This window comes from Mesocricetus auratus, unplaced genomic scaffold (genome assembly GCF_017639785.1).
Source record: "Mesocricetus auratus isolate SY011 unplaced genomic scaffold, BCM_Maur_2.0 Super-Scaffold_4256, whole genome shotgun sequence".
Classification (NCBI taxonomy): Eukaryota; Metazoa; Chordata; class Mammalia; order Rodentia; family Cricetidae; genus Mesocricetus; species Mesocricetus auratus.
In genome coordinates, this window is record NW_024429182.1 from 52732099 (window position 1) to 52745624 (window position 13526).

Below are 13526 nucleotides of genomic sequence, written 5' to 3' on the forward strand. Positions count from 1 at the left end.
AACTGGAGTCAGGCCCCATCCCCTTACCTGAGAGCGACCCTGCTCCCAGCCTGTCAAAGCCATGTGGTAGTTCCAGGCTTGCTTCTGATTCACTGTCCCCTAGGGGTTCCTTGAGGTTAGAGGCCCTATCTTCCTTGTTCATCTACGGTCCCAAACTACTTGATGCTAGGGAAATGCGGTTGAATTGAATGGAAAGAGACATTTTGGCATTTGAGCGGGACTCAGTTGGCTGTGGTCCCTGTGGGTATGCCAGGTCAAAGGACTGAGGAAGGCTGTGGAAATTTGTAGGGGGCAGCAGGGAGTTTGATCGAGTCTAGGTCTAGCCACAGCATCTCCCCAAAATCTGCCTCATCCTCAAACCTGGAGATTCTGGCTTTCAATAACTGACATACACCCCACATAATTTAAAGTTGTTTTATTAAAAAAGAAGAAAAAAGAGGAGGAAGAACAAACAAACAAAAAAGCCCAACCCAGGAACTTTTGGTTCTGGGTGTCTGAGAGCAGCTTAGGTGTGTAGGGAAGGTAGGACCTGGAAGACAGTAGTGGACCTCTGCAGCCCTGGGAAAAAGCCCAGGTGCTGACCCAAACATGGTGTTTTCACAGGGTTTAGTCCCTCTCCAGGGCTTGGCCATCCACTTCACACAGGTGGGGGCCTCGGCTCCCCAAAAGACAGGCGGGTGCTCAGTCCCCAGAAGAAGGCAGGGTGGGCAGTTTTGGAATGCCCTTGGAGCTCTTGTCAAAGTCACCAACCAGTTGGGAAGGAGTGGGTGGTCCATCAATGCCATCCCAGAAAGCGGGGTCCAGGCGACACTGGGGTGGCAGGCTCAGATGCAGATGCACCTCCATTTGGACACAGGGCTCAAGCCCGTGGGAAATAAAAGGGCCCTAATGGAGCAAGACCTGGGTTCAGAGAGGCAGACAGAACTCAGGTACCCTGCGAGACGCGGGGCAGCGCTCGGATGGGTCGAGGGGGAGGATTATCCAGGACTGGTTCTGGCCTCGACCGCACACCACCTCGGCGCTTCTGCTTCCGCAAAAGATAGTTTGAATATTGCACCTCAGGCATAGCAAGCTTGAGGCAGGCCTCCGTGGTAGGGCCAGCGCCGCCGCCAGGCAGGTCATAGCCCATGATGTCCACTTTGCGGCTGGGCTGCCAAGGTTGCAGCTGCTTGGTGCGAATCTGTGCAGCGGGTCGCAGCACAGGTTCGTCGCCGAAGCAACGGCGCAGCAGACGCTGGCGGGCTTCGCGCAACTCGCGCGCCTCGCGCTCCACGCACGCGCGGCCAGCGCGCGCCACGCGGCGCCAGAAGGTGGCGTTGAAGTGGTCATAGAGGCCGGCGTCGAGCGCGTTCCAGGTGCGCGCGGCCCGCGCCAGCGCCTCGGGGATGGTGGCCAGGCGCGAGGTGGCAGCGCGCGCGTTGAGCTTGGCGTAGAGCACGTCGTCCAGGTCCCAGGCCAGCAGACGCCGCAGCAGCACGAGGGACTCATCGAAGTACTCTGCGATCATGACAAGCGAGAAAACCTCCTCCACCTGGCGGATGAGGCCCGCCAGATAGGCTGCGTCGTCGCGAGGGCTGCGCTCATTGTCGCCTCCCAGGTCGTAGGCCAGCGTGTTGTGCGCAAACATGGCAAAGTGCTCGCCTGGACGGTAGTAGGCCTCCGGTGTGCGCAGGAAAGCCTCGAGCGACGCGTTGGGCACGCGCCGGAAGGCCGGGCAGTACTGGTTGTAGTAGCTGAAGAGCGACTCGAACATGGCGGCGGGTTCGCGCAGGATGGTGACATAGACGGTGTCAGAAGGCATAAGGCGCTCTAGCTCGGCGCGGTCGAAGCGCAGGTGGCTGGCCAGCATGTGCGGGGGCCGCGTGGCCGGGTGCACGAAGTGTGCCGAGAAGTTTCGCGGATAGCAGAACTGGTGCTCGCAGCTGGGGTGAGGCAGGGCCACAGTGAGATTGTGGCGTTCTGCGAAGCGGAACAGGATGTTCTGCACCGTGGTACCCGCTGTCTTGTGAGTCTTCAGGAAGGCCACAGACATGTGCTTAGCACGGGGTGGTGATTCTCGCAGAGGCGGGCAGCTCAGAGGGAACAACTTAGGGTACCTGCAAAGCCCAGGGTGTGTGTGAGGAGAAAATGCAAGGGTGCAGCGAGTTTTGGGGGGACTAGTGTGGCCAATGTGGAAGAGTGGACCAGCCTGGGCTTTATTTTGTGATAGGAGAGATCAGGTGGCAGGTAGCCTTTAAGACGAGTCCTACGAATACTTGCTGTCCCGTTAAGAGGACCCGGGTTCAATTTCCACAACCCACTTGGCCGCAGTTGTCTGTAACTCCAATCCCATAGGACCCAATGCCTTTTTCTGGCCTCAGATGACACTGCATGCAAAATCACCCATATATAAATAAAGGATTTGGGGGGCACAGGGGGTAGTAAACCAGGGAGTGTGGTGTCACACACCTTGAATCCCAGCACTCGGGAGGCAGAGGCAGGCAGATACTCATGGTAACCTTCTAATAGTGGCACCCTTATATATATTCTTTTTCCATTGAGCAGGGCTAGACTTAACTGATACACTGTATGCAACAGAATAGGGTAGAGATGATCAAGTATCTTCACTGAATTTATTTTATTTTTTGATTTTTCAAGACAGGGTTTCTTTCTCTGGCTGTGCTGGAACTCTGTAGGACAGGCTGGCCTGAAACTCACAGATATTCACCTGCCTCCACCTCCTGCTTGCTGGGATTAAAGGCATGTGCCACCACCACCCAGCCACCTCTGAATTTATAGCAGGGAAAGACTATTGTTTTTTTTTTCTCTCACTGTCTTCCAGGATTGGTTGCCTATTTATTTGTTTATTTTTGGTTTTTCAAGACAGGGTTTCATTGTGTAGTCCTGTCTGTCCTGGAATTTGCTCTGTAGCTCAAAGATTGGCTGTCCTCTGCCTCTTAACTGCTGGGATTGAAGGTCTGCAACACCACCGATTGGCCAGGATAATTTATATCAGAAGAAGGCAGCAGACTGTGGGCAGCTAGGTAGAAACCCCATGATGCCAGTCCCAAAAAAACTGAGAACCAAGTCCATCAGCCTGCTTGAAGAACTATAGATTCTTTTTAGTCAATCCTTCAGAAAAGACTATACATCTAGAAGATACCTTGACTGAAAACCTACAAAAGGCCTGAAATCAGGAGTTCTTAGCCATATTTGGATCCATGACTCACAGAATTAGAAAGAGAATAAATGTTATTTGCTTTCAGTAGCTGTCTTGAGGATTTTGTTTTTTAATTTTATTTAGGGTGTGTGTATGCACAAGTCTGTGCATGTGGAGATCAGAGGACTTTTTTTTCTCATTTGTTCTTTCTACGGGCAGTGGTGTCTCACACCTTTAATCCCAGCACTTGGGAGGCAGAGGCAGGCGGATCTCTGTGAGTTTGAGGCCAGCCTGGTCTACAGAGCGAGTTCCAGGTCAGCCTCCAAAACAATACAGATAAACCCTGTCTCTAAGAAAAAAAATTGTTCTTTCTACTTTGTTGAGGCTAAGACTCTTGTTTCTGTCTCGAGTATGGCAGCCAGTTGGACAGTGCCCTTCTGGCTGATTCTCCTGTCTCCATCTCCCATTTCTTCTTAAGAGTTCTAGAATTTGAAGCTGGAGAGATAGCTTAGCAGTTGAGAGCACTGACTGCTCTTCCAGAGGACCTGGTTCAATTTGAAGCACCTACATGGCAGCTCACACCAGTCTGTTACTCCAGTTCCAGGGTTTCTGACACCTTCATATAGCCATCCGTGCAGACAAAACACCAATGCACATGAAAGAGTTCTGGGATTAGTCAGGCAGTGGTGGCGCACACATTAATTCCACTCTCGAGGCAGAAACTGACAGATCTCGGTGAATTAGAGACCATTCTGGTATACATAGTTCCAGAACAGCCAGGGCTGCACCTTTTCTTAAAAAAGAAAGAAAAAAAAGTTCTGGGATTTAAGATGTGAGTCATCACACATGGTCTTTTACTTGGGATCTGTGGCTGGAACTCCAGTATCAAGCTTGCTTGGCAAACACTTTGACCCCAACATTCAGGAGGCAGAGACAGAGGCATCTCTGTGAGTTTGAGGCCAGCCTGGTCTACAAGAGCTAGTTCCAGGATAGCCTCCATGTAATTCCAGCCCTGAGAATGCTGAGACAGAAGGATCACAAATTCAAAAGCAGACTGAGCTCAACAGGTCAAAGTGCCTCTTGGAGATCCTTAAGGGATCTTACTTTAAATTCGTGGAAATTGAGGACCCGAGGAGAATCTGTCACCAAATCATGTTCTATGCTCTTCCTCATTTCTCTTTTTTAACTGGTTTATCACTTTGAATGGGGGGAGGTTAACATCAGACTTTGCAGCAATAGATTGGTTGTTCTTGTTACATGTTTCTATTAAGGTATTTGTGTGCATTTATGTGTGCATTTCTTGAGCTTTTACTTTGTTCTAGGTACCCTTCTAAACTTAAGTATTGCCCTTATGGCATCTTCACTTCTGTTCCTAGATCCTGAAGCGAGGATGTTTAGAATACTTGTTACCTATCAGATGTGGATAGGCTTTGAATCACTCCTGATTCTTCTGTACTGTCTTGGTTTTTCAAGACAGGGTTTCTCTGTGGCTTTGGAGGCTGTCCTGGAACTCACTCTGTAGACCAGGCTGGCCTCGAGCTCACAGAGATCCGCCTGCCTCTGCCTCCCAAGTGCTGGGATTAAAGGAGTGCGCCACCACCGGCCGGCCTTCTGTACTGTCTTATGCATCACATGATAACAGCAGCTCTAAGCAGCTTGAGAACACAATGGGAATTTCCTATGTAGCTGGTTGGGGCTCAGGATAATGAGACATCATTATAGATAATGCAGACATCTATAAAACCAGCAAATCCTTTGGCAGGTGACACTGGGTCTATTTATACTATTCTCAGAAAACTATGTGGAATATGGGGGAAATTGACACCTTGAAAGGTGCAAGGATTTGGTGGGCTCACACAGGGAATCAGGAAAAGAGACCAATTCCCATTTCGTGGTGCCCTCTATCAGGATGACCAGAGGGTCACACATTTTATAGGTGAGGACACCAGAGGGTCACAGATTTTATAGGTGAGGACATGAGCTCAGGAATGAAGGACTATGCCCCAAGTAATGGACTAATAAGTTGTTCAAAGGACTTAAGATTTAGCTTAACTGGTAAAATATTTGCCTAGCATTCTTGAGGTCATGGATTTGATCTCTAGCATTTCACAAATTCAGTGTTTAGGTGTGGTTGTATATACCTTTAATCCCAGCACTAGAGGGACAGAGGCAGGCCAGTCTCTGTGAGTTTGAGGCCAGCTTGGTCTAAATAGTGAGTTTCAGGAAGAGCTTTTTGGTTGTAAAAGAGAGCTTTAAAAATTAAGGCTACATGGGGCTAGAGAGATGGCTCAGAGGCTAAGAGCACTGGCTGCTCTTCCAGGGGTCCTGAGTTCAATTCCCAGCAACCACATGATGATTCACAACCATCTATAACGAGATCTGGTGCCCTCTTTTGGCATGTAGGCAGAACACTGCATACTTAATAATAAATAAATAAAATTAAAAAAAATCAAGGCTACAGTTGGGCATTGGTGGTGCACACATCTTTAATTCCAGCAGTTGGTAGGCAGAGGCAGGCAGATCTCTGAGTTCGAGACCAGCCTGCTCTACAAGAGTACTTCCAGGACAGCCTCCAAAGCCACAGAGAAACCCTGTCTCGAACCCCTCCCCCCAAAAAAATTAAGGCTACAAAGTCAGAATGTGTCTCAAAAGAACAAATCCACACAATTTTTTTTTTTTTTGGTTTTCGAGACAGGCTTTCTCTGTGGCTTTGGAGGCTGTCCTGGAACTCGCTTGGTAGTCCAGGCTGGTCTCGAACTCACAGAGATCCGCCTGCCTCTGCCTCCCGAGTGCTGGGATTAAAGGCGTGCGCCACCAACGCCTGGCTCCACAAATTGTTTTTTGCAACCCCTTGAGGAAGCATTCAGCTGTGATGCTGTAGGAAAGACTCAGGCTAGATTCAAATCTTGGCTAACTAATTCTGTGACTGAGCGATTTACTCAGTTTTACAGAGCCGAGTCTTTGCCTGTCTGGCTCTAGAGCTGTGGTTCTCGACCTTGGGGTGGAATGTCCCTTTCACAGAGGTCTCCTAGGACCATGGGAAAACACAGGTAGTTGGATTATGATTCGTACAGTAGCAAACTTACAGTTATGAAGTAGAAACAAAACCATTTGGGACTGTATTAAAGGTTCGCAACATTAAGAGGGTTGAGAACCACTGCTCTACAGGATATGTATGGAAAGTACTTTTGGATTATAGGAAGCGGGGAGCCCAGAGAAGCCTTTTGGTTGTTTTGGACTACAGTACCTCTTACGGGGGCTATACTCCCTCACTTACCAGCTGAGTTGTGACCAATGGTGGATGAGGAGGCTTATAGTGCTGCATCCTAGCACCAATAACAGGATTTTCCTGCGGCTCATCGTGGTGGTGGACTGCTGCAGACACTGGAGGATGGGTGGCATGGTGGAGTGCTCACTCCTGGGCCAGCCAGGGCTTCACTATCCAGGACTTACTTTACCAGCACTCATGGGGGGTCCTGGGGCTCTGGTAGCAGGGCCAGTGTTCCCGAAAAGCCTGGCAGAACAAGGAAAAAGACAGGTTTGCAGTGGGCAGAGGAGCTACACTCCAGGCTTAGTAGGACTTTGGCAAAGGGGAGATTAAATGAGTTGGGTGAACAGAGATGCCAGGGTAGATTGAATTCCACCTCCCACCACCAAGACCGGATCTCTTCACTGTCCAGATAAACTAGTGTTGGGTGGAATTACAGGTCTGGGATGTGTCCAGCACTCAAGATTAAAGCCGTTCTGTCTCTTGAGCCCTGCGTGTTTACTTCTCTGTGTCTAACTTGCCTCTTTCTCATGGCCATTTGAATCTAGGTCTGCAGCAGTCTGTGTCAGCAGCAGCATGTGGCTCAGGACACAAGCCTCAGTCGAAGGCTTTCTCTCTTCCAGAGCTCCTTATCTGTCTCTTTGAGCCAAGGGGTGGTCTGAGTCCCTGAGAATAAACTCAGAAACAGCCAACTTCTCCCCTCCTTCAGTCGGATTAGTACTGCAGGCCTACTGTATTATTACTAATGCCTAACACCACAGCTGTTTCCCATTAAGCAGATGATGAAAATGGGGTGCTAAGTGGTAATGGTCACTTGTTCATCGTCACACAGCCAATTATAGCAGACTGAGAACTCAAAACTACTCTTATTTTAAAAACTTGCTGTGTAGTCCACAATGGCCACACACTCAGAAATCCACCTACCTCTGCCTCCTGAATGCTGAGATTATAGGTGTGCACCCCCAAATCTAGCCAGATCTACTCTTCTGTCTCCAAAGTCCTTGTCCTTAGACTTTATGTGAGCTGTTCCCATTCAAAACTAATTTTTTCAAGCTAGAGATTGTTCAGTGTTTAGGAGCATTGGCTGCTCTTCCAGATAATCCAGGTTTGATTTTTAGAACCCATATGGTAGTTCACAACTGTTTTTAACTTCAGTTCCAAGAGATCTGACACCCTCTTCTAGTCTCTGCAGGTACAAGTATGCACATAGGGCACAGATACACAAGTAGGTAAAACACTCATACACATAAAAAAATAATTTAAGAAAACCTTATTTTTTTATCCCTGCCTGGTCTAGTAATTCTGCTTGCTTCTGAACTCTGAGCCCTCCTGTTTGTGTCACTGTCTTAAGGGCCTGGAACTAAATGTGCCAGGGAAAGATGGACTGGAAGCCCTAGGACCTTGTCTGGATTTGATCCCTAGACACCAAGAAAGATGGCTCCATCAGCTGACTGGTGCAGGTGGCTGGCCAAGGTAACAGGATAACAGCTAGGGTGGGGAATAAAGACATGTCTCCCACTTGCTCTGCTGAGAATTTCCAGCAGGATATGAGCCTTCATTCTAGGGAAGAAGAGGAACAGAGAGGCAAGAGAAGGCTTGATCTCTGTCCTGGCTTTCTTTCTCTACAAGAATGTGTTGGCAGTTCAGGTGAAGAGTTAGCTTCTGCAGCCAGGCCTGCCCCCAGGCTAGGGTGGGTCTATTTTACTAGTTTGGATTCAGAGGCAGCATCAGCGCTCACTACTCTCTTTGAAGGGGAGGAAGGTTTGCAACCCTAGGAGAATGTGCTTGGCTATGGAACTGGGACACCTGGTCCCAGGAGGAGTGAGGCAACTCTGACTCAGGGCTTGGCTTACTTTTTCTTTTTGTACCCCTTCCCCAGTTAATCCTAGATTACCCTTAAACCCATTTAGGTGGAAAGATGTCCTTTTTACAATTCCCCTTATCTCCAGGTCCCATCTTCTGATTTCTTCCACCAGCAATCATCTTGGAGCCAAGAGAGCCAAGGGTCTGGCTACAGAGGGCAAACAAGGGCACAGAAGAGGCAGCCTAGGTCCTCCCTAACTTGGGGGATTTCTGAGGCAGAGCAGGATTGGTCTACAGTAGGAGGAAGTCAAGTTCTTAGCCCTTGGAGGAGTCAAAGTTTCTGTCACAAGTCCTGCTTGGAGAACTCGATGACATGATTTCCCAAGAGATAATTAGAGGGCAAGTATATTTCTACCTCTCTTAGAAATGTGGAAACCACCCTATTTTTCAGAGGAATCTGAGCCAGCCAAGGAGGCCAAGTGTAAGGGGAGCTACAGTGGGTCTTTCCCTGGTCATAGAGAAAGAGGGTGCTGCCCGGTACCCTGTCCCTTTCTAATAGGACTTGATCTACTACCTACCAGGCTTGCATCTGGCGAGTCAGCCAGGTTGCATCTAAGGTCTGCAAGGGAAACAGGCCTTCATCAGCACAGGAATCCCTAGGCACCAATCCCCAGGAATAGGAACACGGGATTCTGGCCCCTGGCAATGATAGACTGCTTGTCTGTCACCTCTGGATACAGCCGAGTCCATTGTTGCCCGCAATCCCAAGGACCTTTCTGGGACTGTATGGACCAATCACCCTGCCTTGTGACATCTTCCTAGGCTTGACTTGCCCTTTCGTCTCCTAGTCTGTGCTGTAACTAGTAACACTCTTCAGAGCACAGGTAGAATTCTTTTCTTCATGACAGGTATGCAGGTATTTGAAAGCAAGAACCCTGTAACCTGTATATGGGCACTCAGCCAGAGAAACCATTGCAGGTCCAGATAGATAGTAGCACTTGGTTACTAGAGCAAGCAGGCCTGCCTCCCGAGTCAGGTCATTTCTGTTGTGGAGAACGAACGACTCAGCAGTGAGGGCCTGGAGTGAGTTCCCTGGTCTTGAGGCTGAAGCAAATTGGTGGCCATGCTGCTGGTTCATAGCTTTGGAGGGATGGCCCTGGCTGCTGCCTAGAGAGACTTCACCTATTCCCCTATCTCCAGTGTCTTTTCTATGGAGAGAAAGAGGTTCCCCCCCCCTTCCCCAGGAGGTCAGGGTGCCAGCCTTATCAGAATAGCAGTGCTAATTTTAGTCAGAACAGTCTACCTCAGGCTGCTGCTCAGTTTTGTAAATTGCTTTCTTTTCTCTGGGGATCCAAAGAAGAAATGGCAACGCCAGCCAGAGCTTTGAAAACTAACCCAGATGTCTACCCTACTCCCAAATGATCTTTTCCTCATCTCTCCTCAGAGCTCCAGGGCTGATGCTGATGTCCTTGGAGGAGTGGCTCCGAGGCCTGGACCACTGGGAACTGTCCTCTCAGTGATGTGGAGTCTTAACCTGACTTGGGGCATGGCATATCCCAGGTCACACAGGTCTCCAAGAGAAAAGGGCCCAGAGGGTGGCACAATAGGGCCTAAGAAATTGAATTATCTTTCCATCCCTTCTTCCCCCTGCACCAGGTTTCCCAGTCTCCTCTCTCTGTCATCCACCCCTGCTTTATCCATGCCTTTGAATTCTCTTCATTCTCCTTTCTCCATCACTACCCATTCCCACCCCCCACCGCGACCCACATCCCCTTAATTTCCTCCCGATCTTGCCTAGAGATCTGGTCATTATAGTGAAAAGGCCAGATTCATCCCCTTCCCTGCTTCCTGAGGGTACCGTGGCACCCCCTCAAGCTCTCTTGGCACTAGGCCCCCAAGATACTCTTCTGCAACTGCCCGGGCTCCCATCCCCTTTGCAGCGCACCCTTGTTTCCTCCAGCCCTTGGCTGGCTACTGCAGTACTCACGCAGGCAGGTTCTGTCTCCAAGTTGGGTCCCGGGCTACCCTCCGCTCCCCCTGGGCCCCTTGTCCTGAAATCTGCCGGGTCTGAAGGTAACGGGGCCCTGAAAGTCCGTGCTGGTGGCTTGCCTTGCTGCGCCTGGATGGGATCAGGTGGCAGCGTCTGTGTCTGTCCGCTCAGCTCAGCTCTGCCTGCCGCCCGTCCCCCATCTCGCACTGGGGGCGGGGCGGGGGCGGGGGCGGGGGCCTGGCGGCTCAGGGGAGGGGGAAAAGGAGAAGCAGCAAGGGGAGGGGTACCCTGTAGCATGCCTGCTGCTGCTGAGCACTTTGGTGATACTGACATCTTTGGATGCAGGCATCTTCTCCTTGCAATCTTGTAGAGAGAGCTCAACACCATTATGCTCAACACACTTTTTCTCCATCAGAAGTGAAAACCGAGGCTGGGAAGGTGTCAGTAAACTCTGAACATTACAGCATTGCTGGGTTCTCTTGGGTTGGTAACTGGAGCTTCTTGAGATTGGTTTAGAGGTCCAGGTACACTTGCAGTCTCCTCTATTTCCCCTCTACTTCCCACTTCAACTGGGCCTGTCTGGTCTCCTTCCCTTCTGGTTTGTCCTCCAGCTCCTGCAGCAGCTCCTAGCTCACCCATGCCTTACCAGGACTCCAGCGGTCTCAGTTTACTTCTGGTTTCTGCTGTTACTCCATTCTGGAGTCAGGAGGCAAATTCCTGAGTCCTGTCAGTCCCAGCACTGAAATGGGCAACTGTTTCCTTGTAACGGCTCTATTTGAGAGAGCTCCTTGTGGATGTCTAACAGCAGCATCTCCTGAAAACACATTAAATGCCATGAGCCCACAGTTAACTCTGGGGCTGGCATGGATTGTCCCCTTCATTCTGAGGAAGGAAAGGATCTTCAGAGGGTAGCTACCCAAAGCTGGGACTGAAAGGGGCTGCATTAGTCCCTTCTGGTCTCACAAAGCCTATTGGCTGTGGGCATCATGTAAAGATCCTTGCTAAGGAGAAAGAAAAGACTTCAGAGTCCGGGATTCTTGGACATGTGAGTTTCTGTTTTCTTTCAATCTTTCCCTTAGTTTGGTATCCTATCTACATTCCAGGACAATAGTGTGCTGTTTACTGGCCCTAGCTATATTGCTGACCCATCTACTCTGTTGATCTTGCCTTAAAGACCCTGACTGCCCTTTCCCTCTGAGCACACTGGGGCCTTCAGCCTCAGATGACCTGCTCTGGGCTCTCTGGTTACAAGAAGCAGAGAGAGACTTGCATTGGTCTGTGAATGGTGCCCACGAGTAGGCAGACGAGCGTAAGGGAAGGCCACCACTGTTCTTTACTTAGCACTGTCCTTTCTGGCTTTGACCCCCTGCCCTCCCAGTGGTCAAGGTAGCGATGGTAACCCAAGGGCAAGGGTCACAGTTTGGATGTGGATGAAGAGAAGGAGAACCAGTTTCCCTGCCCCTCTGCTTGCTTTTGTCTCTTGAAAACCTCACCTTTCCTGCATCTTGTATGCCCCCCCCTCCAATCACTTCTCCCTTGGGGACAGCTGGTGAGACGGAGGTGGTTAGGAAGAGCTCTGAAGCGTGTGGGTGAGAAATGAGACCATTTGTGTTCTTCTCCCTTGTTCACACGCACAAGAACAAACAGGCTGCATAGAGAGGGGAAGAACTAGTGGGAGCAGTAAGGAGACAGAACGAATTGGTGGGTGCTGGGCAGACAAGGGTCATGGGGTCTCGACCCAGGAAAGACTCTGAGTGGTTTTTTTTTTTTTTTTTTTTTAGGTTTTTCGAGACAGGGTTTCTCTGTGGCTTTGGAGGCTGTCCTGGAACTCGCTCTGTAGACCATGCTGGCCTTGAACTCACAGAAATCTGCCTGCCTCTGCCTCCCGAGTGCTGGGATTAAAGGCGTGCGCCACCAACGCCCGGCTCTCTGAGTGGTTTTTTGCTTGTTTTTTTCCTACAAGAAGATAAAATCCCAGGGCTATATCTTTTTCCCCCTTCACAATAATCATTTATTTATTTTGTTTTTTTGAGACAGGGTTTCTCTGTATTGTTTTGGAGTTCTGTATTGTCCTGATTAAAGACATGCACCATCAACGCCCGGCACAATAATCATTTATTAGGTGCCTCCTGGATGCTAGATGTTGCATGACAGAAAAAGATCAAGTTCTTGCTCCTGTTTTGGGAATGGGAGTAGGAATAAAGGGTAGGAAAGACTTAAAGATGAAACAGGGCAGCTGGGCAGCTGTGGCCACGCCTTTGATCCCAGCTCTTGGAAGGCAGAGGCAGGCGGATCTCAAGTGAGTTCAAGGCCAGCCTGGTCTACAGATCGAGTTCCAGGACAGACAGGACTGTTGCATAGAGAGAAAACCTGTCTCGAAAAAACAAAACAAAAAGGGGCAATGGATTGGCTCACATTTGTAATACCAGCTCTCAGGAAACTGAGGCAGAAGGCTTGCCAAAAAGTTAGAGGTTAGCGCCGGGCGGTGGTGGCGCACGCCTTTAATCCCAGCACTCCGGAGGCAGAGGCAGGCAGATCGCTGTGAGTTCGAGGCTGGGCTGGACCGACAGCCTCAAAAACAATACAGAGAAACCCTGTCTTGTAAAAACCAAAGAAAAAAAAAGTTAGAGGTTAGCTTGGGCTAGTTTGTCCCAGGACAGTTGGAGCTACATAATGAGCTTTGATCTCAAATATCAAGCCCTCCCACTCCATGAAGCAGGGCATCGTAGTTGTCAAAGGATCAGGAGTTAGAGGCTCGCCTGGACCAAATGGTGACACACTGTCTTAAACAACGAAAACCTTGTGACTGGAGAGATGGCGTTAAGAGCACTTGTTGCTTTTGCAGAGGACCTGGGTTCAATTCACAACCGTCTCCTGGACACTCTTCTGCCTCCACAGACATCAAACTGCAAGTAGTGCACATTTCGTTTTGAAAATAAAAGGTGGAAAGCTGAATGTGTTATAAAAGCTCCTAGAAAGGAGAGGAAACATTTAGCAGAGAAAGCATTTTCTTAAGTTTTTCTCGAATGTGGAAAAGGGGATTTTGGTATCGCCCTTCCCCCAAGTCGGCAGCTGGAACTCAGCCTGGCGAGTTTGTTCCTTTACGGGCTCCGATCCCCTTTCAGCCCATTCAAGCACGCCTGGGCCGGGAGTGAGCAGGCAAACAATCGGACACTGTTTTATCAGAGGCATCCGCTCCAACCTCCCACTTGGCGGGCGACGGAAAGCAGTCTCTATGAGCTCCTGGGGGGAAATAAGCATCCAGGTACCTCATCACTGAGGGTGTCGGACCAGAAGACTTAGTGTGCGTTTGGGCAAGTGAGGAG

At 49.8% G+C, this 13526-nt stretch overlaps 1 protein-coding gene across 1 annotated transcript; it reads right to left on the reverse strand.

Moving 5' to 3' along the window:
- Positions 1–400: 400 nt before the first annotated feature.
- Positions 401–10410, reverse strand: Gal3st3 (galactose-3-O-sulfotransferase 3). Its single transcript, XM_040749758.1, has 3 exons — positions 10198–10410; positions 6417–6653; positions 401–2096 (listed from the first exon to the last, which is right to left on the reverse strand). Exons 2-3 carry the CDS (start codon positions 6539–6541, stop codon positions 926–928), a joined length of 1296 nt encoding a protein of 431 aa, XP_040605692.1. The 5' UTR covers positions 6542–6653; positions 10198–10410; the 3' UTR covers positions 401–925.
- Between the last annotated feature and the right edge of the window lie 3116 nt (positions 10411–13526).

Bases quoted from the DNA above. Each gene is read 5' to 3' on its own strand.
- Gal3st3 (XM_040749758.1), bottom strand. From the start codon at position 6,541: ATGCCACCCATCCTCCAGTGTCTGCAGCAGTCCACCACCACGATGAGC. The intron at 2,097-6,416 runs GTAAGTGAGGGA...TGGGCTTTGCAG, and splicing joins CATTGGTCACAACTCAGCTG to GTACCCTAAGTTGTTCCCTC.